The sequence below is a fragment of the Mauremys mutica genome, chromosome 13, assembly GCF_020497125.1.
Source record: "Mauremys mutica isolate MM-2020 ecotype Southern chromosome 13, ASM2049712v1, whole genome shotgun sequence".
Taxonomy (NCBI): domain Eukaryota; kingdom Metazoa; phylum Chordata; order Testudines; family Geoemydidae; genus Mauremys; species Mauremys mutica.
The window spans coordinates 673,140-699,303 of NC_059084.1; the positions used below are offsets into that span (position 1 = coordinate 673,140).

Here is a 26,164-nt window from a genome sequence, read left to right on the forward strand (position 1 = left end):
GAACAGAGCTGGGGGGGCTGGCAGGGAGTGTCTACCAGGGCCGGCTCCAGGCACCAGCCCAGCAAGCAGGTGCTTGGGGCGGCAAAAACCCTGGAGCCAGCCCTGGTGTCTACACAGCAGCTGGGGCAGGCCTGAGCCTAGGCTGGGGAGCCCTAGCCCCGCACCAGATGCAATGTCCACACACTCTTTTGAGCGCAGTAGCTCACAGCCCCCCAGGCCGGGGGGTCGCTCCCTACTGCAGGGTAGCCATGCCCCAGGAGTGCTGCAGGCAGACAGCCGAAGCGGCGCACCTGGGGCTCACTGCGCCTGCCCCCTTTCCAGGACTGGGCAGGCTGTGGGGCTGTGGGAGGAGGCCCTTGATGGTGCCTGAACCTTGGATGCCTTGGGGGGGGGAGGGGAGGAAACGGGCGTGGCCCAGTGGCCTCCAGCAGCACAGCACCCAGGTCTCTGCAAGGCAGCTGCTGTTCGCCCATGGGGTGCCACGGGGCGTGGCGGGAGCCAGCACGACTGTGCTGCATGACTCCTGGCAGGGGAGCTGAATGAACATGATGTACTGGGGCCAAACTTCTCTCAACAGGCCTGGAAGGGCCTCGCTGCCCCCACAGCATCCCTGGCCGGAAACCCTGTCTGGGTGTCTGCAGGAGGCAGCTCCTGCAATCTCCCAGCTTGAGTCCATGCACCCTCCCTGCCCCTCCTCTAAGGGGGGGTGTCAAGTCAGTGAACAAGGCCAGAGAGGCCCCACCCCCGGCAGTTTGCAGAGACTGGTTCAAACACAGAGAGACATGGATGAGTTTAAATAGACTCAGTGTCCCCCTTGGGACTGGGCAAACAGCCAGGAGCTTTGGTCCTCCAGGGCGCAGCCCTTACTCCTTCCTCGGAGCCATGGCGCTGCCGGGATTTCTGGTGCCTCTTCCGTGGGCCTGGGGCTCTGGCATGGGACTCTTAGGGTTTCTCTGCCTTTCCCCCAAGACGCAGAGCTGGGTGGGCCCTGGCCGCTGCTGGCGCACTCCGGGGTAGCCAGCCAGCGGAGCGCATGGAGAGTGGTGTGCTAGGGAGAGCGCAGTGTAGGGCAGGGGGCTGGGCAGGAGGGAGTGGGACATGGGTCCCTGCCCAGCGACAAGTGACGGCTGGAGACCGGAGACCTCCCTGGGCAGGGGGACCCTGGATCCATGGACCAGCGCCTCTCTCTTGGTGCGGGCGTGGGTAAGTGGAGGCTTTCGCTGGCTCTGGCTCTCCTGGCCATGTGTTCCTCACATGTGGGCTGGCTGCTGAGTGACCTCCGTGGGCCAGCGGGTCTGTGCTCGCTGTGGAGTGTGGCTGCCATAGAGGCCCAGGTTTCCTGGGAGGGGAGGGGGCGGCATGTGTCACGGAGTCCCCGGGCGATGCTCTGGAACTGCTCCCCACTGAGCCGGTCAGGACTTTGGGGAGCCTCCTTTCCCTTGGAGCAGACTGTCTCCAGGGCAAGAAGCTCACACGGCTTCACCTTTCTGGGTCTCTCCTTGGAGCATTCAGCATCCTCTGCCCCTCCGTGCGCTTCCCCCAGCGAGTCCACCCAGGCGGGGTCCTGGGGAAGCCAGAGGGTCCTGCCCCTCCACGTCGCAGTCAGACGTGACTCTCAGCCAGCCAGTAACACAGAGGTTTATTCGATGACAGGAACAGGGTCTAACACAGAGCTTGCAGGTACAGAGAACGGGACCCCTCAGTCGGGTCCATTCTGGGGCCCAGCGAGGCAGACAACCCCATCTGCCCTCACTTCCTGTCCCCAGCCAGCCCCAAACTGAAACCCCCTCCAGCCCCTCCTCTCTGGGCTTTGTCTCTTTCCCGGGCCAGGAGGTCACCTGATCTTTGTTCATCTTTAGCTATTTCCTTGCAGGGGGGAAGGGCCTGGCCATTTGTTGCCAGGAGACAGAGTGTCGGCCATTTATGCCCACTGGAGACTTAAGAAACGCATAGGGGAAACTGAGGCACCCACACAGTATAAGAGGAAATATTAAGAACAGTCCCACTTTGTCACAGCATGCTCGTCCAGGGGAGGGGGTGAAACCTTGGCTTGGCCCCAGGGGTCAGCAGGGAGCTGCATGTGGCGTGTGCTCTCTGCCTGAGTGCTGCATGGTGCCCGGCGGGGAGCTGAGCCCCTCCGGTCCCATGCCAGTTCCTGCGGCTACATCCCTGCAGGCTGCACTGAGCTGTTCCGATCTGGGGCCTGCGACTGTGCCTCCCAGCATGTCACATTGGGGAGAAGCCACGGTGGCTTCCTGCGGTTCTCAGCCCTTTTTGTGCCATTGCTTTTCACTGACTAGTCAGGGTCTGCCCTGCCCACCCTCCATTGCCCACCCTCACTCTGGGCTCCCGGCAGCGCTGCCCGGAGCAGGAGCTGAGTGACAGGGCCTGGGAGCCTTTAACTACACAGGAACGAGGAATCATTTTTCATTGCTTCCTAATAACAGCAGGACAGAAGTAAGTGACTGGTACAGTTCGTTCGCTCAGTAAAGATTTATACAATCACTTTATCCGGTAATTGGTATTCTGGGGAGAGCGGGAGCTGCGGCTCCACAATCCCCTCTATTTGTTTTCTCTCTTTCTTTCCCCTTTTCAGAATGAGTAATTCTGTCCCTCACAATCCCATTTAAACTGAACGGCTGCAGAGTGAATAATTAGTTACATTCAATTAGGTCTCCTGCGCGCTCCCTTCTCACTTCAGGGGACAGACGCGCTAATGAGATGGCACATGTCTGACACGCGGGAGCGGGTATTAAACACACCGTGCCTGAGGAGAGATGGGGCAAGGTGGGCCCAAGCTGCTCAAACAGCAGTGGGGGGGCAGGGCCCTGCCAACCAGCTCAGTGGGGTAAACAGAGACGCTGCATTTTCTCATTCCTGGAGTTGGTCCCTTTCTCCCTGCCTGGCTCCTTCAGCTACACTAGGAGGCTGCCACCCTCCTTCCCTCAGCAGCAGGAGAGGGGCCTGACCACAGACACAGTTCCCCCCATCGCTGATGCTGTCTCTTGGGTGATCTCCTACATGGCTGGCACAGGCAACAGCCCTGGTCCCTCCCAGCCCCTGGCCTGTTGGCCTGGCCAGGGGCACTAGGGGCCAAGTGTTCCCCGATCTATGGGTGGCAGAACCTTTGGGGTTGCTGGGGGCCTGGACTCTGGCTTCTCGCCGCAAACGAGGGGGCAGGAGCTTACTGTTTCTTGACACAGAAGCTCAGGCTCTCTATGATCACCTGACTCCAGAAGCTGGAGCTTTCAGAAAAACGCCAACCCTTGCAAGACCTGCCAGCCACGTCAGTCCAACCTGAGAGTTCCTCGGGGCAGGCCTGGTGCCACCGTTAACAGATAGTCTCCTAGGTGGTGAGAACGGGGGCTGACCTTTCACCCCAGGGTCACCAGTCTGACCCCAGCCCAGTCCCAACAGCTACTCAGTGCTGTACTGACCTGCTGCGAGCCAGCCTGGCACCTGGGTGAAATTCACTGGGATGGATGGAGTAGAGAGGACACGAACCACATGTGGAAAGCAGGGCCTGTCACGCCAGCTGCACTGCCCTGCAGTCCCAGAGCCCTCCACCCCGCCATGCCAGCCCCCCAGCCGCAGCACCCCCAGGGTCTCTACCCCAGTCTGCCAGCGCCCCAGCTGGGATGGAAGGAGAACGCCTGCTGCCTGTCCTTTTGAGTAATGCCAGAGCACCGGATTGGCTGCCCTCCTCTAGCCACGCCCTCCTCGAGGCCACATGACCCGTCACACCCACAGGCTTGTGCCAGCAGGGTCCGGGTGACGCTCCGCTCCCGGGAGCGCAGACGCCCAGCTGGCTGCAGTGGACAAGGGGGGGCGGGGAGGTGTCAATCCCGGGGCCAGGCAGGGAGTGGGTACTGCTACTAATGCGCATTGCTACTAATTCGCCATCCCAGCCTGGGGCAAGCTCCCAGATGGAGAATGTCCTTCCCCTTCACAGGCCAAGACACCGACCTCAGAGGGGCAGAGACTCGCCCAAGGTCACGAGCCTGGTAGCAGGGTGGGACCAGCCCCCAGGCGTCCTGACTGCTGGTCAGCGTGTGAGCGTCCAGGGCGAGGGGTGTGGCTGGCCGTGTTAGAAGGGGGGGCTCCGCATGGGGCAGGGATAGAGACAGGGGCAAAGGCCTGTTCTTGGGGCAGTGCTGAATTTTGTCATTTTCCTCCCGGAGTCCAGGCCATGTTTGTGCCTGCTGCCCAACCCCCTGGCTGGATCCTGCCCGCTGCCCCGGCGAGACGTCAGCTGTGCTGCTGGGACCTGCCTGCTGCCTTGCACGAGGTGAGAACCCAGACGGGCAGCGTGCCCCCGAGGGCAGTCCTGTGTCCCACCCCCCGGGCACTGGGCTGCTGGCGTGGGGGAGTCGTGTGGAGAGCAGTATATGGGCTACCCCTTCAAACTAGGAAAGCTGCCAACAGGCTTTTATCTCCCTTATTACACCTCACATTAGGTTTTAAGAGGGGCATTAAATAACGTGCCGCTGCCTTTACCGTCCAAATCGCTCCATGTTCCAGCTGCTTCTGGTGCCGTGATTTATGGCCTCTCTCATATTGTGCAAGCTCGGGTACAGCCAGGTTATGTGCTCCGGCCTCTTCCCCGCTAACTTGGGCCTCCAGCCAGGGAGGCGGGGAGCCGGGACTCCATTAGACGCCTTCTGGCACAGGGCCTCGGCTAAGCACCAGGCACCTCGGGCTCCGCCTGCAGCGCCCTCAATCGGGCCATGCTCTCCCCGCAGGCAGGCAGCTGTAAGCAGGGCACCCTCAGCAGGGCACTGGCCCAGCTGCACAGGTGGCTCCTTGCAGCCTGCGCTTGGCAGGAGCCACAGGTCTCTTCTGGCAAGGGCCAGCTGGGGCAATTTCTCCCCCCCCCGCCCCCCAAGGCACGGCCACCCAGGGCCGCCCAGAGGGGGGGGCAAGAGGGGCAATTTCCCCCAGGCCCCGAGCCCCACAGGGGCCCCCACGAGAGTTTTTCGGGGCCCCTGGAGCAGGGTCCCTCACTCGCTCCGGGGGGCCCGGAAAATTCTCGCGGGGCCGGGCGCAGGAGCTTCTTCACTCCTGGTCTTCGCCGGCGGGGGGTCCTTCTGCTCCGGGGCGGAAGGACCCTCCACTGGCAAATTACCGCCGAAGACAGAGCGGGACCCGCCGCCGAAGCGCAGCCCGGTCTTCGGCGGTAATTCGGCGGCGGGGGGCCCTTCCGTTCCGGAACCCGCCACCGAAGTGCCCCGAAGACCTGGCTGCGCTTCGGCGGCGGGGGGGCCCCGCCGTGGGTCTTCGGGGCACTTCGGCGGCGGTCCTGGAACGGAAGGGCCCCCCGCCGCCGAAGACCCCGGGCCCCCGGAATCCTCTGGGCGGCCCTGCGGCCACCAGCAGGGCCCTGGCACCCCATCTCCCCAGAGGGCTGGCCTGCATCACCTCCAGACTCGGCTTTTCTAAACACATCCTGCAAATGATGGGGAGCACATCACCTCCCCGATCCAGCCCCACACCCTGGGCCCTGCCCTGCCATGGGACAGTCTGGGGGCAGCTCCCCAGCCGCTGGAGCTGGCCAGGCAGCCAGTAACACCCGTATGGCTCTGGGGAATGGGGCCCGGGGGCGAGGATGGGAGTGATGGGGCACTGCTGGAGGGCTTCCTTCCTGTAGTGGGTCCCCAGAGTCCCTCTAGTCCCCAGGGCTGGGCTGGGACACAGGCTCCTGCCAGCCCCGTGCCCAGGCTGCTCAGGCCCCTCTCACCTACAGTGCCTCCTCCCTACATAGTCTGCTGCCCTTTGCCTCCTGGCGTTGGGCAGCTGTCATTCCTGGGGCAGCCGCTGCTCCTGGCAGGGCCACACTGGACTTTGCTCCAGTGCTCGGCAGGCCAGACCCTGCAAGTCCTGTCTCCTGCAGAGCAACTCCAGGAGTGGCCTCAACATGGTCAGGGGCCCCAGGGGCATGGAGCAGGGGCTGAACGCTGTGAGGGTCGATCCGTTCAGCTGGGGAGGGTGCAGGCCCCCAATCTATCCTGCCTGGATCCAGAGAACAGCAGGGCACGCTCATATCCTGGCATGGGGAGCTCTGCTCCTGGCTCCAGCTCCGCGAGCTGGGCAGCAGGTCTGGTAATGGGCTGAGCAGACTCCCAAGGAGAGACTGAAGGAGACCCTAACGCCGGCAGTGGGCCACCGCGCTCACACACTGTGAGGATAATTATCGTTTAAATACCAGCTTTTTGTCAACGGTGTGGTGGAGAATAATTGAGCATAATTGTTCCCATTGTAACGGCAACAGCAGAGTGAGGAGAAGGAGAGGAGCAATAACCACAGAAATGTCAACCTGTCGGCCGTAAATATACCGGCTCCTTCTGAAGGTTGGCTCCATGGGGGGTGGGGAAGGGGGGCTCGACCCAGCTGGGGGGGTGGCAGTGCAGAGAGCCAAGCACCTGGCGTGCATGCGTGCCAGTATCAGCACGCATGTCTGCATTGCAGTACATTGTGCACGTGCACAGGGGTGAGTGAGCATGTGTATACCAACAGGTGTATGTGCACGGGGTGTGTGTGTGTGTGCACACAGGTGGGGGGGTGCGCGTGTGGGGCCATGAGACTGTGGATTTAACTAAAGTGAGTGCTGCTGGAACAGAGGCAGATGTCAGGCATGGGGGTGCACTGAGGGGGTGGAGTGAGCCACCTACTCATCCTCTCTGCATGCTGAGCCCCCTCTCCGCCATCCCTGCCAACCTCCTGTCTCACCCGCCCTCGGTGCATGCCAGGCCCCTGCCCCTCATGCAGCTCAGCTAAAGCCCCTCATACGCAGCAAGGCCGTAAGCACAGAATGGGAGCGCAAAGGCTGTAGTCACGTGTGGATGGAGGAATCAACAGCTGTGAGCAGTGCTGCGTGCTGGGCCAGCTCTGTGCATGGGGTGCTGCCCCGCCACTGCCCGCAGCGGCACCCCCTACACCAGTGGTTCTCAACCGGGGACACGTACCCATGGGGTACGCAGAGCTCTTCTGGGGGTACGTCACCTCAGCGAGAGATTTGCCTGGTTTCCAACAGGCTCCATACACAGCACTAGCGAAGTCAGAACAAACTACAATTTCATAGCAACAATGACCTGTTTGTGCAGCTCAATCTGTATATGCTGAAATGTAAGTACAAGATTCATATTCCAATCGCTTTATTTTAGAATGACATGGTGCCAATGAGAAACTCAGCCATTGTTCAGCACCAGTGGCTGTGACGCTTTGGGGTTTCTAGGTCTGATTTTGCAAGCAAGTCATTTTTATGTGAGGTGGAACTCGGGGGTACGCAAGACAAATCAGCCCCCTGAAGGGTACAGGAGTCGGGAAAGGGTGAAAGCCACTGCTCCACCCCACTCTCTGTACACTCCTGAATGCTCTGCTCCTGGCTGTGCTGGGCCCCGTCTCACTGCCCCCCGCCAGCGCCCCTGCCCGGGGCCGAGCCAGCGCGGGGAGGAGGGCGCCGGGTTGCCCCGTGGCACAGCCCCCTGCTGTGTGCCGGGCGGAGGAGGCCAGCCCTGGCTGTGTGTGCTGGGCGAGGCAGATGCTCCCCACGACAGGGCCTCACAGCCTCTCCTGCTCCGAGATGCGGCTCTCCTTGCCGTCCTCCTGCGCCACAGGCTGGCGCCCCAGCAGGGTCTCCTGGACAGGGAAGTCTTGGCGCTCGTCATGCTCCTCGCACCCCACCACGGCTGGCTGCTGGGGCGGCGCCAGCACCACAATCTCCACGGGATCCAGCCGCTCCGGGCCCTGCCAGGTGGGGGAGGTGAGGTGGCGGGGGGTCCTGCTGCAGCCCCTCGAGCTGGCACAGCGTGGGGCCGGGGGAGACCTACGCCTCTCCTCGGGCTCCTGCTGCCCCCTGCTGGGCTGCTGCGGGATAACCGGGGCCTGCCCTCTACCGGCACAACCCCCCCATCTCCGGGGGAGACGCTCGGACACTGCCCCAGCCCCTGCCCTCACCCCACCACAGGGCGGTGTCCCCTCGGGGCAGGGCTTGGGGCCACACCTCTTTTGCCCCCATGGGGACAGGGCCCAGGCTGGCTCCCACCCCAGGGCATCCTGCTCTCCACTTGCTCTGTCCTCCCCTCTGGCCCGTCCCTGCCCCTCCCACCCCAGCGGGCAGCAGAGGTGACCCCAGGGCCTGGTGCCACCTGCCCAGGGAGCAGGCAGCCGGGTGCAGCCTGTGCCTGTGGGCTGGGAGGGGGAACCCCCTGCTTGGGGCCAGGGTGACATACCTGCTTCTCTGGGTGCTTCTGGAGACCTAGACAGGGAATGGGGACAGAGGGGGAGAGTGAGACTCCGGCCAGGCCCAGTGTAGGCGCCCCATGGTGGGAGGGGGGGCGGGCAGGGAGTGCCCCAGCCAGGCCCAGGCCAGACACCCCATGGCGGGGCAGGGGAGGGGAGTGCCCTGGCCAGGCCCAGCCCAGACACCCCATGGCGGAGGGGGAATGCCCCCGGCCAGGCCCAGCATGGCGTCAACATGTGCTCACGTTGATCTGGGCTCTGCCATTGTGCCTCCTGCTGCCCAAGGTGCTCCGGGACAGAGCCATGGCTGAAGCCTTGACTCAGCCTCCCAGAGCTCCCAGCCTACGCTGGCGGGTGGGTAAAGCAGCAGGGTGCCCTGCCGGGGGGAGCTGGGCCAGGCTGGCACTGCCATGGCAGTCTGGCTTCAGCACACGTGGGCCCCAGGACCGTGAGGTTTTTCCCCAGAACAAGCTGAACTGTGATGCCTCGAGACTGGGCAGCGGCAGGCTCCCGGTTGGCAGAATGGTGGGCTCGGCTGTGAGCGGTGGAGGACGAGCACCCTGCTGTGCCCAGGCCCTGGCCCAGCCCAGGAGTGGAGGGAACAACCCACCCAACCCTCCCTCCCTTCCTCCAGCCAGCACCCCCTGTGCTCACCTTTCTGATACAGGCAGAAGAGAATGAGCCCCACGAGAGAGGCTGCAATAATGGCCATAACGGAGATCAGCACTGGGGAGCGGCTGCGGCCAGGCTCTGGCAAGAGAAAAGAGAGAGGGCTGCTCAGCATAATGCCCTCCCCCCCACACTGAGCCCCGCTCAACCACACCCCACCTACAGCGCCCACTGCCGGGGAGACCCCACCACCAGGAGCGGCAAAGTCCTCATATCTTCATCCAAAGGGAGCCTGAAGCTCCTTGCAAACTGTATTGTGTCTGCAGGGATCAATGCGTCCACCAGTGAAATGCAGCCAACTCTGGGGAGGACCTGGCAGCTTTGTACAGCTGCACGGCACTGAGACGGGGACTGGAAGGAGGCAGAATGGACTCGCCCACCTGCAGAGTGTTAGCTGTCCCACGTGGCCAGGCCCTCGGTTCTGTGCCACCCACAGGCAGCAGGTGAAGCAGCGCCGCACGCCTTACCCAGGGTGAGCACTGGGGCAGACTGGCCCAAGGTTTCCCTTGCCAGAATGCTGGCTGGACTCGGACACCCTGGGGTTTCCCATCCAAGAACTCACCCACCTGGGATCTGCACAGCTTGTGCATGCTGACAGCTTGGCACTTACCACAAGCCACATCCAAGCGGTTTGTCCCAGGCACCTTCAGCACCAGCCCCAGTGTCTCGCAGCTGCAGAGAGGGGCAGAGCTGGGTTCATACCCGGAGCCAGGAGGGCAGCAAAGCACCCTGCATGCGGGCACCGGGGAAGCATGTCACACGGAGGAGAGCTGCTGCTGTGAAAAGGGCTCAGAGCTGTGTGCTGGCAGTGCGCTGCAGTGCGTGGGGTGAACAGCACGGACCAGACCCCAGGGAACTCGATGGGCAGGACCCCAAGCCCCTTCCCACGGTGTAAATCCAGAGCGAGTCCCTGGCTGCAGCTGCACTCACACCCAGTAGCCAGGCCAGAGCTGAGGAGGCGGATGTGAGGAGCTACCTGCAGGGAGGGAGGGGCCTGGCTGGCAGCCTGTGCCCCCAACCACAGGATTGGCGCTGCCCTCCGCCTGAGTAGCAGGGACGGGAGTGTGATGCCCTCCCTCAGGCATCTCCCTGCAGCCACCTGACAGCTGTGGGTGTTTGCCACTGGCCTGCTGCTGAGACGGGAAATACCTGTAGGCTGCAGCGGCTGCCCTTACGCCTGGCCCCAGGCGCTCTCCTTTGGGCCCTGGGCCACAGGGAGATGGAGCATCACGTGCACAACAGGCCGCCTGGGAGCCAGGGGCGGCTCTAGGAATTGCGCCGCCCCAAGCAGGACGGCACGCTGCGGGGGGCGCTCTGGCAGTCCCCGGTCCCGCGGCTTCGGTGGACCTCCTGCAGACGTGCCTGCGGATGCTCCACCGAAGCCGCGGGACCAGCGGACCCTCCGCAGGCACGTCTGCGGGAGGTCCACCGGAGCCGCCTGCACCCCCCCACCGCGGCACGCCGCCCCAAGCACGCGCTTGGCGCGCTGGGGTCTGGAGCTGGCCCTGCTGGGAGCCCCACGGAGCACCTCGGCAATGTGCTACTGGTACGGCCCACGGGCTCCTGGGCTGCTCCAATGGGGCTCCCAGGTAACCCCACCTCTCCAGCAGTGCGCCCGGCTCGGGGGGGCTCACTTCAACAAGGAGGTTGAGCAATTGGGAAGGGTTCAGCAAACAGCTCGGAGACTGACTCGGTGCTGGGAAACCTGCCTCCAGGAGAGCCTGCCACAGCTCTCAGGCCCTATGTGGGGTGATGCCTGCTAGCAGACCGAGGCCAAATGAGATCCAGCCAGGCGGGAGCTGCAACTTGACAAAGGCAGCCAGCAAACAAGGTGCAAATTTCAAGCAGAAAGTGTCAATACCCCGGGAGCAGCTTCCCAAAAGATGGGGGGACACGCAGCCCATGGACTCTTCAACGCAAGACCAGCTGTCAGGTTCCCAAAGGTCCCCCCAGTGGTTATGGGGGGGGTGCCATGCAGGGGTCAGCTCTGCTTCCCCTCCCCCACAGTGGTTATGGGGGTGCCATGCAGGGGTCAGCTCTGCTTCCCCTCCCCCACAGTGGTTATGGGGGCGCCATGCAGGGGTCAGCTCTGCTTCCCCTCCCCCACAGTGGTTATGGGGGTGCCATGCAGGGGTCAGCTCTGCTTCCCCTCCCCCACAGTGGTTATGGGGGGGGTGCCATGCAGGGGTCAGCTCTGCTTCCCCCCCCCACAGTGGTTATGGGGGGTGCTATGCAGGGGTCAGCTCTGCTTCCCCTCCCCCACAGTGGTTATGGGGGGTGCTATGCAGGGGTCAGCTCTGCTTCCCCCCCCCACAGTGGTTATGGGGGGCGCCATGCAGGGGTCAGCTCTGCTCCTCCCCGGTGGTTATGGGGGGCGCCATGCAGGGGTCAGCTCTGCTCCTCCCCGGTGGTTATGGGGGGCGCCATGCAGGGGTCAGGGTTAAGGTTCTTCTGGCCCTTGCGTCTCTGCTGTGCAGCTGGGCTGGCAGGGGAGCTCTCCGGGGTGCATGGCCAAGGGACGGGCTCTGCAGCCCGGCTCCACTCACCCGTGTGCTGCACACTGCTCAGCTCCAGTGGTGGCGAGAGCAGCAAAGGGGAGGAAGGCAGCTGCTGGGCGTGGCAGCCGAGATGACAGGATGGCTGGAGTGCTCTGCTTGCCCCTGCGCCCGCTCCCCCGCCCTGCACTCACAGCCTGTGCCACCCCACCCAGGCCCTACCAGGGCTCATGTCACCTGCTGGGGCACCCTTCCCATGCCCTCTGCAGCAGGAGCTGAGCTGGCGTGAGAAGGGCGGGATGTGTGGCAGAGAGAAGGCTGGTGTGGGCGCAGCCGCAGCTGCCTTTGAATCAGGCGTGTTGGGTCTGTACCTTGTCCAGGGGCGGCACGGCTCAGAGGTGGAGGAGATGTTGGAGAAGCTGCCATGTTTACAGGGCTCGCAGGTTGTGTCGGAAAGGTTGTCGGCTGGAATGGAGCAGAGTGGGCAATGGGCAGGTCAGTGTCATGCCAGGGGAAGGCAAGGTGATTTGCAGGTGCCAGGCTGGAGCAGCTGAGTGATTGCAGCCTGTGCGCGTCTCCCCAGGAAGCACTGGGTGTCCCTCACGAGGGCAAGGCCCTGGCACCCCTTGTAGGGGAAGCCTTGGTGGGACTCTAATCGGGGGGTGGGGGGGCGGTGTGATCCCTGGGCTGCACAATGGTGAATCAGCTCCAGCCCTGGCCCCCAGGAAGGGAGCTCTCTGGCTGGCTCGGAGCATCACCTCACCTTTCCGAGCAACTCCTTCACCTGGCCTGCAGGCCGTGATGTTCAAGCAGGTCTGGCAGTCGGGGCTGGAGCAGTACATGCCCTGCTGGCACTGGCACTCGGCATTGTGCTTGGCATCCCCGCGGCTCCTCGTCTCAAGTCCAGCATCTGGGCAAAGGGGATGAGACAAACGTAGACAAGGGATCAGCACTCCAGGGAGTTGGTGCCAGCAGCACCTCCTGCCAAGCAGGTGATGAGCCTAGGATGGCAGGTGAGCAGGGGGTGGGTGCCAGGCTGCAAGGACCCCGGGAGCCCCTGAGCATTAGCCAGGAGGCCTGGTTTCACCCGCCAAGAATGAACGCCCCCAAAGGCACCTACTGTGATCGCAGGATTTGTGGGGGGTGCAGTGTTTCTCCTTGGTCCAGCCGGACTGGAAGTGTCTCTCCTCGCACGGCACGCACTCACTGTTCTGCGAGGCAGTGCAGTCAGACAGCAGCTTGAGTCCTGCAATGCAGAGCACAGCAGGTTTTGCTGCGAGCCGGGAGGGAGTCTGTCAGTGAAGAACAAGCAACAGACCCTGCAAGAGGTACCCAGCACTGCCAGACCCAGCCTCTCCCAGCAGGAGGTGCTGTAGGGAAGAGGTAAGACTGAAAACCCTGGCTCCGCCAGGGGAGCGAGGCTGACAGTCACGTCCCAGCCCCAGCCAAGGCTGCCCGGAGATGGGACCCTGCTCCATACCTGGCTCACAGCGGTTGCAGCACCTGCCATCGTGTTGATAGAGCTCTGGGGTGCAGTTCAGGTCGCTGCCAGACGCCCAATGCTGGAATAGAAGAGCAGTGAGCTCAGCCAGACAGGTCCGTGCTCCATGACTCGCCCCATCCCCCGTTCTTCCTCGCTCCTGCATGCAGCTCGCTTGGCCTCTGCATCCCAGGCACTGCGCAGACGCTGCTCCCTGCACTCTCACCAACACCCACTTTAACCACAGACTGTTGCACAGCTGGGTTCAGCCGCCTCCGCGATGCCAGGCCTCCCTTGAAGTGGGATCCCACCAGTTCCGGTGTGGTGTCCAGGGCACAGCTCTCTCTCTCTCCTGCTTCACCTCGCAGCGAGTGAGCACGGTGCCGCTCGGGTGCTGCCAGGCCTGCAGTCAGAGCCCTGGCCAGGCAGCTACAGCCTGTGCCAACAGGGCAGGCCTGGGCACCACTGACAGGAACGCCTCTCCTGCCTGCCCTGCCCATGGGCTGCCAGCTTCAACCCCTGCAGCGGGGGGCAGGGCACAGGGGAGACCAACGGCCCCTTCCTCGCACAGCCGCGGGGCCATCCTCCCAGGTAACGGGGGGCTGAAGGGAGGAGCCTGTAGGCTTGGATCTGGGGCAGCCCTGGGGCTTCTGGGGACTCCCCAGAGTCTGCCCCAGGGGAGCCTCTTCTCCCACCTGTGACAGTGGCACAGCAAGCCCCAGCCCTGCGCCGGCGCCGGCGGCTCACAGGGTGCGGCGGGGATGGTGCCCGGGAGTGGCCAAGGGTGCCTGCTGGCAGAGCCCTGGCTGCCCCGGGGAGCTCTCTGAGAAACAGGGGGACTGAGAAGAAAGACTCTGACATCCCGTGTCGCTAGCAGCCTCCATGTTGGGAAGGGCACCTGAACGGGGCCCAAACCCCCAGCCTGGGCCGGGCCCCTGGTTTGCCAACTCTCCAGGATTGCCCTGGAGTCTCCAGGAATAACAAATTAATTGTTAATCAAAGATTATGTCCTGTGCTGAAACCTCCAGGAATACATCCAATCAAAATTGGCAACCCTAGCCCCTGCGTCTCTCCCCCACCCCACCCCCAATGCCTAGTTCAGGCCCACGCTGCAGGCCTGGCCCAGCCCCTCCCCACATTTGGCGAGTGGAACCCCGGAGCCCCTGCTTGGAACCTGGCAGCCCCAGTGTTCAGCTGGTTCGGGAGCACCCCTGGCGTCCTTGCCCCACTGCATCAGGCCGGTGTTTGCTTTTGCTTCCTTGCAGGCCTGGAGCTGGTGCCTGTTGCATTCCAGGGCATTGTCACAGCTTGTATCCTCCCCCAGCACCTTCTGTGTTACCCAAAGCTGCCTCCTTGGTCTGGCCAACTCTCCTGCCCCCTCAATCCAGCCCTGCCCCAATGTCCCTATGCCACAGCTACGCGCCCTGACCGGAGCCGGGGTCCCGGAGCAGCACCGGGCAGTGGCTGGCTGTGGGCTCAGCTCTTGCTCTGTCTCTGGTGGTTGCTCCAACCCCCTATTTCAGAAAGAAAGTGAAAGTGAAGCCAGCAGCCTGGCTAGAGGGGAGCAGGACAGCAGCCTGGCCCCAGCTCCGGCTGGGCCCTTTGGACAGGGAGTAGGGACTCCAGACCCTGCCCTCCCTCCCCAGTCCCCACTACATCCCAGTCAAAACCTGGAGCCCCTGGGGTGCCAGACAGCAGGGTGGAGTCGGAGGGGGGGCAGGGAAATCAAAGCAGATGAAGGGAAATTCCCAGCCACAAAAATGAGGAACCAGCAAACTGCCAGGCCAGAGCAGGAGCCGTGGCTCTCGCCGATTCTGTGAGCCCAGGTTCCCCACAGGCAGCTCCCCGAGCCCAGGACAGGGGAGAGGGCAGGGACGGGGAACACGCGCTCCCCTCCCCTGCCCTCCCCCAGGGCCGGCTTTAGGAAGTGCGGGGTCCAATTCGAATACCCGGCGGTGGTCCGAGTCTTCGGCAGCGGGTCCTTCACTTGCTCCAGGTCCTCCGCGGCACTGAAGGACCCGCCGCTGAAATGCCGCCGAAGACCCAGAGCGAGTGAAGGACCCGCCACCGAAGTGCCGCCGAAGACCCGGAACGCCGCAGGGTGAGTAAAAATTAAAAAGTTAGGCACTCTCCTTTAGGGCGCGGGGCCCTCTTAGGCAGGGGGGCCCAATTTGGGGGACTTCGGGGAATCAGCCTAAAGCCAGCCCTGCCCTCCCCTCCCCTCAGGGCTCTCTCCCCCACCCTAAGAGCAGAGCCTGTAAACACCTCTGGAGGGGGTCCCCGCGCACAGCTGGGTATATCCTGGCAGCTCCAGGGCAGGGAGGGAGGACGCATCGCAGGGCCTTTACAAGGAATCTGGGCAGAGCCTGAGGCCAGCAATGTAGGGCAGGATCCCGCCCTGTACACTCCCGGCGCCATCACTCATGTCGAGGGAGCTGTGATTCCAGCCAGCCAGAGGGAACCCCGCATCTTGCCCGCCACATCCCAGTCTGTCACTGGAGCTCCCTGGCCCCCTCCAGGCCGAAGAACCCCCTCCTCCCATCGGACCTCGACTGGCACCAGGCTTGGGATTCGCTCTGCCAGTGAGGGCCCAGTGCCAGCGAAGGGACCAAGGGAGGGGAAGTGGTGCCAGCCCTCTCGCCCCCTCGCTGCCTGGGCAGGGGAGTTGGCTCAGAGCCCTGCCGAGCTCCCAGAGCGCCCTATGGGAGCCGGGCTCTGCGTACCAGGGCTCTGCAGCTGGGTGCGATATCATTGACTTCCCAGGAAAAGAAACTGAAACTTACCCTGAGCAGGCAGCCCCCGAGCAGACAGAGCAGGCAGCCGGGCAGCATGATGCAGCTGGACCTTTGGCAAGCAAGGCAGAGCTGCTATAAACTTCTCAGCCTCAATACCCGCCCAGGAAAGGGGCTGGGCAGCCACTCCCCGAGCAGCAAAACTCCTCCCCGGCATCCACCCTCGGGGCTTGCCTGGGCCAGGACTTCCCCAGGCAGCCTGTGGCCAGGGCCCCTGGCAGGGCTGCGTGTGCAAAGCAGCCAGCCTGGCGCAGCCCCCTCGCCGGAGCCAGTGCAACCTGGCCGAGCCCGCGTCCCCATGGGTACAGTGGGGATGCTGAGAGCCATTAACCCGAACTGCAAACCCTGCAAGCCAGGGTAGAGCGCCACTCCCCCCAACCGTGTCCCCCGGCAGCTCCTGGCTCTGTGTCAGCCTGGCCACAGCAGTGGCTCTAGGAACTTCCCAGCGCAGTCTGCAGGCAGCTCCCTGCCCCAGGGCAGACAACAGCGGGGTCCCTCAGTGCCGGGGGCCGCTCGGGGTTGGGGCAGCAGAGGTCAGTGCATCTGAGACACAGGAGCACTGGGGGCCCCTGGTGACCTGCCCCTGAGGAGAGAGGGCGCAGGCCGTCGGGCCCACCCAGAGAGTGTGCAGGGGGCGAGTGGGGTGAGCGCAGGGCTGCCCCTTCTGCCCATGCTAGTCGTGGGCACCTGCCACTGACTGAAGAGTCAAGCTGCCAGGATGACTATGAATCACCAACGTAATGTGGCCGTGAAAAAGGCCAATGGGAGCCTAGGATGTACCAGGCGAAGCAGCTCCAGGCGTGAGAGAGGAGTATCAATGCCATTCCACGAGGCCTGGTGAGCCCACAGGTGAATTTACACTGGAGCAGGGGCAGAGCCAGAGAAGAGTGACTAGGTGCCCAGGAGACTGGAGGGCCAATTTTATGAGAGGAGCCTGGAAGAGCCTGGCTTGGTTAGTCTAGCAAAAAGCAGGCTATGAGTGCGCTCTGGAAACACACTGGGGGTGAACCCCAGCGAGGGTGAAGAGCTATTGAGACTAAAGAACAAGGCTGGCACAAGACTGAACAGCTAGAAACCAGCCAGGAACAAATTCCAGCTGGAAATTAGAAGGTTACTGACCATCAGAAGCTGAGTTTCTGGACCAGCCTCCAAGTAGGAGTTCTGGAGGCAGTTTTACGAGAGAGCGGGACCAATGTATGGTGTCCCTAGCCTCTGTTTGGGAATGGGCGATGGGATGGATCACTTAGTGGTTCCCTGTTCTGTTCATTCCCTCTGGGGCACCTGGCACTGGCCGCTGTTGGTAGACAGGACACTGGGCTACATGGACCAGTACGGCCGTTCTTACGTATCAGCACAATTGTACAAGGTGACTGCTTGTGATGCGGGGGGAGGGCTCGGCAGCTCTGGGCTCACTTTGGGTTTATGTCTGATGTTCCTAAAGTTCATGCTTCAGGGTGTCAGCCAGCCACCAGCAGGGAGCTCCCGTCCCCATTGTTCTAGGAGGTTATTTTTTAATTTCCTTCCTCTGTAGCATCCAAGTTGGCCCCAGCTGGATCTGGGACATAGGGCAGGGAGGGCCGGGGCTTGGAGGTGGCACCAAACAGTCTCTCTCAGTTGCGTGGCTGGCTGGGTCTTGCTCACCTGGTCAGGGTCTCCCTTATCACCATGTGGGGTGGGGAAGGCATTTCCCCACAGGTCAGACTGGCAGGGACCTTTGGGCTGGGGGGGGGGGGGTCACTTGCCAGGATTAGCTGGGTTTAGCTCACTGAATTCCTTCCCACAGCAGGGACCTCAGACGTGGTGCCCCTCACTCCCGCCTATTCTCCGCCCGTGCACAGAACAGTCTAGTCTCCCAGGGGCTGGGCTCCTTTGGGCTAATTCTGGTTGCTGGGTCAGTGTGCAGGTGCTGGGGTGGGTGGTGTTGGTGGCCTGCGATAGGAGATCAGACTGGATGTCCGGTGGCCCCTTCTGGCCTTAGACTCTGTTCCAGGAGGCCTGTTCAGTTCCTCTTGGGCCTCTGTACCGTCAAGCCCCTCATAGACCCTCCGAGATCTGTAACTGGCCATGCCCCGCAGCTGGGCCCCACAGAGTCCGCCTCTCTCCACAGAAGCCAGCCCTGCAGCCCTGCTCAGGTCTGTGGCTTTTCTCCCCGTGCGGCGGTGCCCTGGCTCTTGGAGAGAAGGCACCTTGGGTTGGATAGTCTGGCTCCCAGCTTGGCCTGTTTGCTGTACTCCTCTCCAGCAGCACAAGGCGGGTGGGATTCCCCAGTGTAGGGGAACCCCACTGTACAGACCCACCACAGCTCGATCTGCACCAGCCAGCCCTGCCCCTGGCGTATTAGGGGCGTGGGCGTAGCCAGAGCACAGCTGCACTCCAGCAGCTCCAGCTGGCACACCAGCCATAGGGAGCCACTGCCAGTCAGCCCTGAGGCTGCTGCTCAGGCTTGCTGGGGATTGTGAGGGACCCACTGCTGAACCCAGACCAGGTCATTGCCTCCAGCTGAGGCAGCTGGTGAACTTGGTCTCCTGATGGGCTGCAGACTCCAGCTGCCCTGGCTCCCTGAGCCTGTACCATGCCTGCAGCTGAGTTTCTAGGCCCATTTTCTGCTCTCAGCTGCCTGCTGCTCCTGCCTCTGTGGTCCTGGTCTCCTGCTCCTTGGCCCAGTTCTTGTCTCCAGGGTTTTGGCTCTGGCACACTCCCTAGAATTGGTATTTGGCTTCTGGCCCCCGTCTCCGGCTTGCTCCCGGGACTTGGTAACTTGGCTCCTGACTCAGGCTGCTAGGCCTGGTCACCCTGTTACAACCATTGGGCCAGCTGCCCATCCTGACCATTAGGCAAGGCTGCCCACAGCCTGGGCCTTAGCAGGATAAAGCCCCCTTAGCCAGTCCCTCCTCAGCCGTCCCAGTGGAGGGTTCCATCCTGTATTGCAGGTGTGACTGTCCCAGAGCTGCCATGGGCAGGCCGTTGTCTCTCCGCTCCAGGACTGATGCTCCTTGCAATCATCCCATACTGGTGCTGGTCTGCTTTGCTGCCATACTGTGAAGAAGTGGGACTGTTCTTAATGTTTCCTCTGAATACTGTGTGGGGGCCTCAGTTTCTGGCCGACCCTCTGTCTCCTGGCAACTAATGGCCAGGCCCTTCCCCCTGCAAGGGGATGCTAAAGGTGTGGGAGAACAAAGAGGTCAGGTGACCTCCTGGCCTGAGAAGAGACAAAGCCCAGAGAGGAGGGGCTGGAGGGGGTTTCAGTTGGGAGCTGGCTGGGGACGGGAAGTGAGGGCAGACGTGGGTGTCTGCCTCGCTGGGGCCCAGAATGGACCCGGCTGAGGGGTCCGGTTCTCTGTACCTACAAGCTCTGTTTCAGACCGTGTTCCTGTCATCTAATAAACCTCTGTGTTACTGGCTGGCTGAGTCACGTCTGACTGCGACGTGGGGGTGCAGGACCCTCTGGGTTCCCCAGGACCCCGCCGGGGCGGACTCGCTGTGGGAAGCGCACGGAGGGGCAGAGGATGCTGAATGCTCCAAGGAGAGACCCAGGAGGTGAAGCCGTGTGAGCTGCTTGCCCTGCAGACAGTCTGCTCCAAGGGAGAGGAGGCTCCCCAGAGTCCTGCCTGGCTTTGTGGGGATCAGTTCCAGAGCATCGCCCGGGGACTCCGTGACACATACCCACCCTGCAGCTGTGCCTGTCCCCATCCTGCTCTCCAGTGCATGGTTGGGGTTGGATTAATTGGGTTCCCTGGACTGTCTCTCTAGGCTCTCCAGGGCCCTTAGGATCATTCATCTCCAGTCACAGGGATCTGTGACTCCCTCCAGGTTCCTATCAGCTGTGTCAGTCACCTGCAGGTCCTGCCCCCCTCTCCGGGCCAGAAGGAGCCTGAGCAATTCTGGGAAATCCAGCCCCTGCCAGTAGGCTGGGATCCTGGGGCCCACATGCAGGAGGGGGTGTTTGTGCTTTTCCTGCTAACTCAGCCTGGAAGCAGAAGCTTGAGGTTTCAGTTCAGTTTCTTGCTGTGGGTTTCAGTAATTCCCATCTGGGATTACGCTGTGAAGACAAAATGGAGACCCCCATGAGGGCACAATATCCGCCCACAGGGCCCCCCCAACAAGGGGCTAGTGTCTCCCCAGAGGCCCCCTCTCCCTGAAGAGGGCAGTATCTGCTTTCAAGGGCCATGAACACAGAAAGAGGAGAGGACAGAGAATCCAGCAGCTCATGGTGAGTGAGGGAGACTCCCACACTGCCTCCCGCTTGGAGAAATTCCCAGGTGATGTGGCGAGGGCCCTGTGGGTTCCAGGCTCTTCTGCTTTCTGCAGAGGAGAATGTCACAGGCAGTTCCTGTTGCTTTGTGCATTCCCACTGCACTTTCATTGTAGAGAGGAAACCCTGGTAACAAAGGAGAAGCTCATGCAAAGGTTTACGCCTCAATGCCCAAGTAAGAATACTCAGAACACAGACCAAGGTTACAGGGAGCTGTCTGGCCTGCAACTGCGCTGATGCAGCGTGGCCCTCCCCTCCTGTGTGCCTGCGGCTGTGCCGGTGCAGTATGGCCCTTCCCTCCCGTGTGCCCGCGGCTGCGCCGGTGCAGCATGGCCCTTCCCTCCTGTGTGCCTGCGGCTGCGCCGGTGCAGCGTGGCCCTCCCCTCCTGTGTGCCTGCGGCTGCGCCGGTGCAGCGTGGCCCTCCCCTCCTGTGTGCCTGCGGCTGCGCCGGTGCAGCGTGCCCCTCCCCTCCTGTGTGCCTGCGGCTGCGCCGGTGCAGCGTGCCCCTCCCCTCCTGTGTGCCTGCGGCTGCGCCGGTGCAGCGTGCCCCTCCCCTCCTGTGTGCCTGCGGCTGCACCGGTGCAGCGTGCCCCTCCCCTCCTGTGTGCCTGCGGCTGCACTGATGCAGTGTGCCCCTCCCTGCCCATGTGCCCATGGCTGCGCCGGTGCAGTGTGCCCCTCCCCTCCTGTGTGCCTGCGGCTGCGCCGGTGCAGCGTGCCCCTCCCCTCCCGTGTGCCTGCAACTGCGCCGGTGCAGCGTGCCCCTCCCCTCCCGTGTGTCCGCGGCTGTGCCAGTGCAGCGTGCCCCTCCCTGCCCGTGTGCCCGTGGCTGCGCCAGTGCAGCATGCCCCCCTCCTGTGTGCCCGCGGCTGCGCCGGTGCAGCATTCCCTGTGCTGAGGACCGGTCCCAGGGCTCACAGGTGACATGAGTGGTGCCTAGGCCTCATGCTGCTCTGCGTGCATTCAGCATGGCTCACTGGGCTCCGCGGAGGCATAAAGCCAGTGCCCCCCACCACCCCACCCAGCCGCTGCTCCTCTAGTGCTCTCCTTTGCAGAGCTGGCCAGGGAGAGGAAGTCGACTCGTTCTGGCTGTTGTGGGCGGTGGCTGGGAGCCACGTGACTGGATACCCACCCCACCCTCTGCCGTCATTTCCCAAAAGTGACTCTTGCTCACCAAATATGAACTGCCCCAGGGGAGATCTCTTGAGAGCCATCATGCAAACGGCAGTCGGGAGGAAGGGGATTTCTGGGCTCAATGCCTTGGCCTTGGAAATCCCCTCCGGCAGCCCCACGCTCACTGCTGGGGCCTCATGTTACGTGCCTGCTCTGTGTAGCTCAGGGAGCTGAGCTGAGACCCCTCACACCAGGGCTCTCGTCCTTCAGTGCCTGTAATCTCCCAGCACACACTCCTCCCAGCCTCTCAATCCCAGACGCCAATTACCATCAAGGCAGTAAATAGCTTTAGAACTTAAAGCCTATTCCAATGACCTCAGGCCCTGGATCAGGGCCCTCCTGGAGCTGACAGCAGGCACTTCTAGGCCAGGCCACTTTGAGCCAAAACTGCAGCGGAGCTCTCAAACTAGGGCAAAGCTCTGCTTATTTTGTCATTGTCGCCTCTCTTGTGCCTGGGAACACCTCTGCTGGGGGAGGGGCTGGGGCTGACTGGCTTTGCCTGGCGGTGGCGTGAGGGGCAGGTGTCAGGTCTGGGCACACGGGATCATGAAAAGGTTCAAACCTGCTACAGTGTTTATTCATTTACCCATGTGACAAAGCTGCCACGGCTCCTTAGCCGTGTGCTTAGTGACATCACCTCCACCAACGCATGGGCTGGTGTAGGTGTAAGCAGGGGAATGGTCCCAGGATTGTGGGGAACTTTCCTGGCGTATGCACGACCCCGGTGAAATGGGCTAGCGAACGGATCTGAGTCCTCGCACCCACTCCCTTCGCCCGCAGGCCGGCCTGCCCTCGAGGACTCCCCTTCCTCCCTCCTCGTAACCCTGACACGGCTGGGCCCAGGATTCCTGGTCATGGCCACTTAGGGCAAGGACTCGGGTGTCCCCACTCTGGGGGGCTCTCTCCACACTGGACGCGTCCCTGACCCACTGAGCATTACACACAGTTCAAAGCAAATACAATGTATTAAACAGCAACCAATTAAAAAAAAAAAAAGGAAAAAAATGGGAAAGGTTAAAGGAAAACCCGTCACCCCGCTCTGTGGCCCGGGGACATCACAACCAGTGTCTGTTCAGTCTGTTCCTCACATGTCCCAGGCCTCCTTCTCAGGCCCTGGCTGTGCGGCAGGGACGCTGCGGGTCAGACACTTGCTCTGGCGGTGGCCACACGCCCTCAGGCTTTATGTAAGGAGCCTGTTGCCCCCTTACTAACATTCAGTGGGGGTGTTTGGTTGCTAGCTCCCAGCACTAAAAGGGGAGGGGTCGATGGGAAATCAGGAGCCTGAGACTGACAGTCCCCAGGAACAATGTGGAGAGGCCAGTGCCCCAGGTCAGCCTGATTGACAAGGTGGGCAGGCTAATCAAGGAGTCAGGAGGCCAGGGAGGGTCCCGTTCTCTCTGTAAACTGGAATTGCTTGAGTCAGACCGAGTGGGGCCGAGCTAAGGAGAGAGCAGGGGCCCAAGCTGAGCTGCTGGGAGCGGAGCTGCAGCCCCAGAGCCAGAGCACAGCCCAGGGAGCAGACCTGCCCTGGGAGCAGAGCCGCAGCAACTGGAGGTAGAGGGGCCGGAGAAGCAGCCCAGGAAGCTGAAGGCAGAGCAGCAGCAGCAGCCGTGCTGAGGCAGAGCGGAGCTGGGGCTGGGGCTGGAGCAGTCCGGAGCAGGGTGCAGTGAGCAGCTGGGGAGAGCAAGGGGGGGCCCTGCGCAGGGAGACGCCTCAGCCAAGAGGCTCTGCAGGCCAGACTTGGGGGGGGGATCGTAACCCTGACAGAGCGGGGGTGACGCTGGGGAGAAGGGTCCTGCCACCTAGACCCTGAGAGCGTGTGGGCACTGCCAGAGCAAGTGTCCAACCCGCAGCGTCCCTGCAGCCTGAGAAGGAGGCCTGGGACCTACAAGGAACAGACTGTGAACTGCCCTGACATTCCAGAGACACTGTTTGTGATGTTCCCTGCCACAGAGCAGGGTGACGTGTTTCCTTTAACCTTTCCCATTTCTCCTTATTCTTGTTTTTAATTAATTGTTAATTAAATAACTTGTATTTGCTTTAAATTGTATGATGTGATCAGTGGGTCAGGGAGGTGCCCAGTGCAGAGTGAGCACCCCGGAGTGGGGACACCCTAGCCCCTGTCCTGGGTGACCACAGCAGGGTTGGGGGTGGAGCCCCCCAGGAATCCTGGGCCCAGCCTTGTTGGGGTTACGAGGACTCTGCCAGACAGGAGAGTGGAAGGGGAGTCCTCAAGGGCAGGGAGGCCTCTGGGTAAAGGAAGTGGGAGCGAGGACGCAGATCCTTTCGCTAGCCCACTTCACTGGGGTAGTGCAGAAGCCAGGAAAGTTCCCCACAATAGCGGGACCATTCCCCCGCTTACATTTAGGTGGCAGGACCCTTCTTCGCAGTGTCAGCCCCCACTCCCACCCCCAGTTGGGGTTACGATCCCCCTCCAAGCCTGGCCTGCAAGGCCTCTTGGCTTGGGGTGTCTCCTTGCACTGGGCCCACTGCCCGGGGTCCCCCTCGCTCTCTCCAGCTGCTCACTGCACCCGGCTCTGGGGGCTCCAGCTCCACTCTGCCATAGCACTGCTGCTGCTGCTCTGCCTCCAGCTCCCTGGGCTTCTTCTCTGGCTCCTCTGGCTCTGGTTGCTGCAGCTCTGCTCCCAGCACAGGTCTGCTCTCTGGGCTGCTTCTGTGGCTCTGCTCCCAGCACTGACCTGCTCCCTGGGCTGCTTCTGTGGCCCTGCTCCCAGCACTGACCTGCTCTCTGGGCTGCTTCTGTGGCTCTGCTCCCAGCACTGACCTGCTTCCTGGGCTAGCCAACCAAAAAAAAATATCCACCGAGTTTTACTAAGGGGCCAAAAGTCCCCTGACATAGGGTTACCGACTGTCCCACACAGCTTCCATAAAGGAGGCGCATTGTCTCACACAACATTATCACGATTCTTATGAGAGCTGGTCGGTCTTTTCCTAAAAGCCCCAGCTCCTGGAGTCAGGTGATGGTGGCAGAATCTCTGCTTCCATTTACAATAAAGGAACTTATCCTGACCATCCTGTTTGCTTAGTAAAGCTTGAAAATAGGCCCCTGAAAGGCTCTTGCACCAGGCACCAAAGAAAAAGGACCCAGCAAGTTTTAGTTTGAAGCTAGTCTCATGACTGCTTGGAGCCTGGCTCATGATGCTCGAACCCTTGGAAGTGATGCTGCTGCCAAATGCAGACTGAGGTCCTGACTCTGGGCAGATCTGGGGTAAGGGTGGCTTTTAGCTGCATCTGCACATTTTGGATTGCTGTAGGGCTGGCGTAGCACTAGGAAGATGTTAGCCCTGTGGACAATCTTAGGCTTAGAGACGCTCCCACCTCTCCCTCTTTCCTCAGCACACCCCTGTGTGCGTCCGTCCGCGCTAGGCTGCTCCTACCCCAGAGCAACGTGAAGAGCTGTGACGTTATTTATATAATCTGAGACCATATAGAACATGGTTGCAACCAAGGTCCTGTAATGGCACCAAATCTTATGTAAAGGGGGTCATATAAGGTATCTAAGACCAGATTATGGGTTGCTGGTTATGATTATGCTGTCTGTGTACATGTGTCATTTGGTAGTTGAAGTTATGAGTATTGGCTCTATACTGTATGTATTTCAAATTTGTGCTGTGCTTCTGGGTAACACCCCAGACAAGTTGGTGTTAGCTCTGCCTAGCCTGCTTGATGGCCCATTAAGGACCATCAACTACACAACTGACCCATGGAGAGGAGGCAGATACGCCTTGTAACTCAGCAGGGTGTGCAGGGACTTGCCCATGTGACTCCAGACTCCATTTTGCTGTAATTTTCCACAGTAAGAACAAAGAGGGGTTCTTACACCTGGAAAAAAACTATAAAAGGCTGATGCCTCATCTCCAACTTGTCTTCAGTCCTGCTTCATACCTCTGGAGGGACTTTGCTACAAACTGAAGCTCTGCAGAAAGGACTGATGACCCATCCCAGCAGGGGATGTACTCTAGAGACTTGATTTAAACATGCAGTTTACTCCATCACTGCTACAAGCCTGAACTAAGAACTTTGCCATCACTGTATGTAATTGATTCCATTTAACCAGTTCTAGCTCTCATCTCTACCTTTTTCCTTTTATGAATAAACCTTTAGATTTTAGATTCTAAAGGATTGGCAACAGCGTGATTTGTGGGTAAGATCTGATGTGTATACTGACCTGGGTCTGGGGCTTGATTCTTTGGGATCAAGAGAACCTTTTTCTTTTATTGGGGTGTTGGTTTTCATAACCATTCATCCCCAGGGCGAGTGGCACTGGTGGTGATACTGGGAAACTGGAGTGTCTAAGGAAATTGCTTGTGTGGCTTGTGGTTAGCCAGTGGGGTGAAACCAAAGTCCTCTTTGTCTGGCTGGTTTGGTTTGCCTTAGAGGTGGAAAACCCCCAGCCTTGGGCTGTAACTGCCCTGTTTAAGCAATTGGTCCTGACTTGGCACTCTCAGTTGGGTCCCGCCAGAACTGCATCGTCACAAGGGCCCGAGCAGGGGCCGAAATTCCCAGGTAAGGACACTAGGCAAGTACCCGGCTGCCCATGCTGGTTCCAGCTCTGAAGATTTAGGGTCTTGTGGCACCATCTAGTGGCCACTGGAAGTTTCAGCTGCTCCACATCTGTCTCACAAACCCGCTTGCTTTGTAAGTATTTGCTTTGAAAACTTCAGTGTGGCTCTGTCAGCAAAACTAGGAGAAAAACTCATTTGCCCCCATTCTGATGGGAATAGGCCACTGGGTTCTCATTTCCCTGAAAACAGAAATCCGCATTCAGCGAGTCTCTCTGGCTAATGCAATGGTGTGGCTTATTGTTAAGACTATATTTTAGTCACAGATATTTTTAATAAAAGGTCATGGGCAGTAAACAAAAATTCAGGGCCCGTGACCTGTCCATGACTTGTGCTATATACCCCTCACTTGCCCACTCCACCTCCGCCATAGGCGTAGCACAGGGGTCGATGCAGTGTCAGCAGACGCTGCATTGCTGACATTCACTGTTGCTGCCTTGCAGAAGCCGGCCCACAATGCCCCACACTGACAGTTAAATCG

At 61.2% G+C, this 26,164-nt stretch overlaps 1 protein-coding gene across 1 annotated transcript; it reads right to left on the minus strand.

Moving 5' to 3' along the window:
* Positions 1–7,138: 7,138 nt before the first annotated feature.
* CD40 (CD40 molecule) lies at positions 7,139–15,778 on the minus strand. Its single transcript, XM_044986338.1, has 9 exons — positions 15,666–15,778; positions 12,883–12,964; positions 12,523–12,648; positions 12,166–12,312; positions 11,774–11,867; positions 9,518–9,579; positions 8,893–8,988; positions 8,229–8,254; positions 7,139–7,743 (listed from the first exon to the last, which is right to left on the minus strand). The coding sequence occupies exons 1-9, from the start codon at positions 15,711–15,713 to the stop codon at positions 7,558–7,560; spliced, it is 867 nt and encodes a 288-aa protein (XP_044842273.1). The 5' UTR covers positions 15,714–15,778; the 3' UTR covers positions 7,139–7,557.
* Between the last annotated feature and the right edge of the window lie 10,386 nt (positions 15,779–26,164).

Bases quoted from the DNA above. Each gene is read 5' to 3' on its own strand.
- CD40 (XM_044986338.1), bottom strand. From the start codon at position 15,713: ATGCTGCCCGGCTGCCTGCTCTGTCTGCTCGGGGGCTGCCTGCTCAGG. The intron at 12,313-12,522 runs GTAGGTGCCTTT...CCCTTTGCCCAG, and splicing joins CCACAAATCCTGCGATCACA to ATGCTGGACTTGAGACGAGG. The intron at 11,868-12,165 runs GTGAGGTGATGC...GCTCCATTCCAG, and splicing joins TGAAGGAGTTGCTCGGAAAG to CCGACAACCTTTCCGACACA.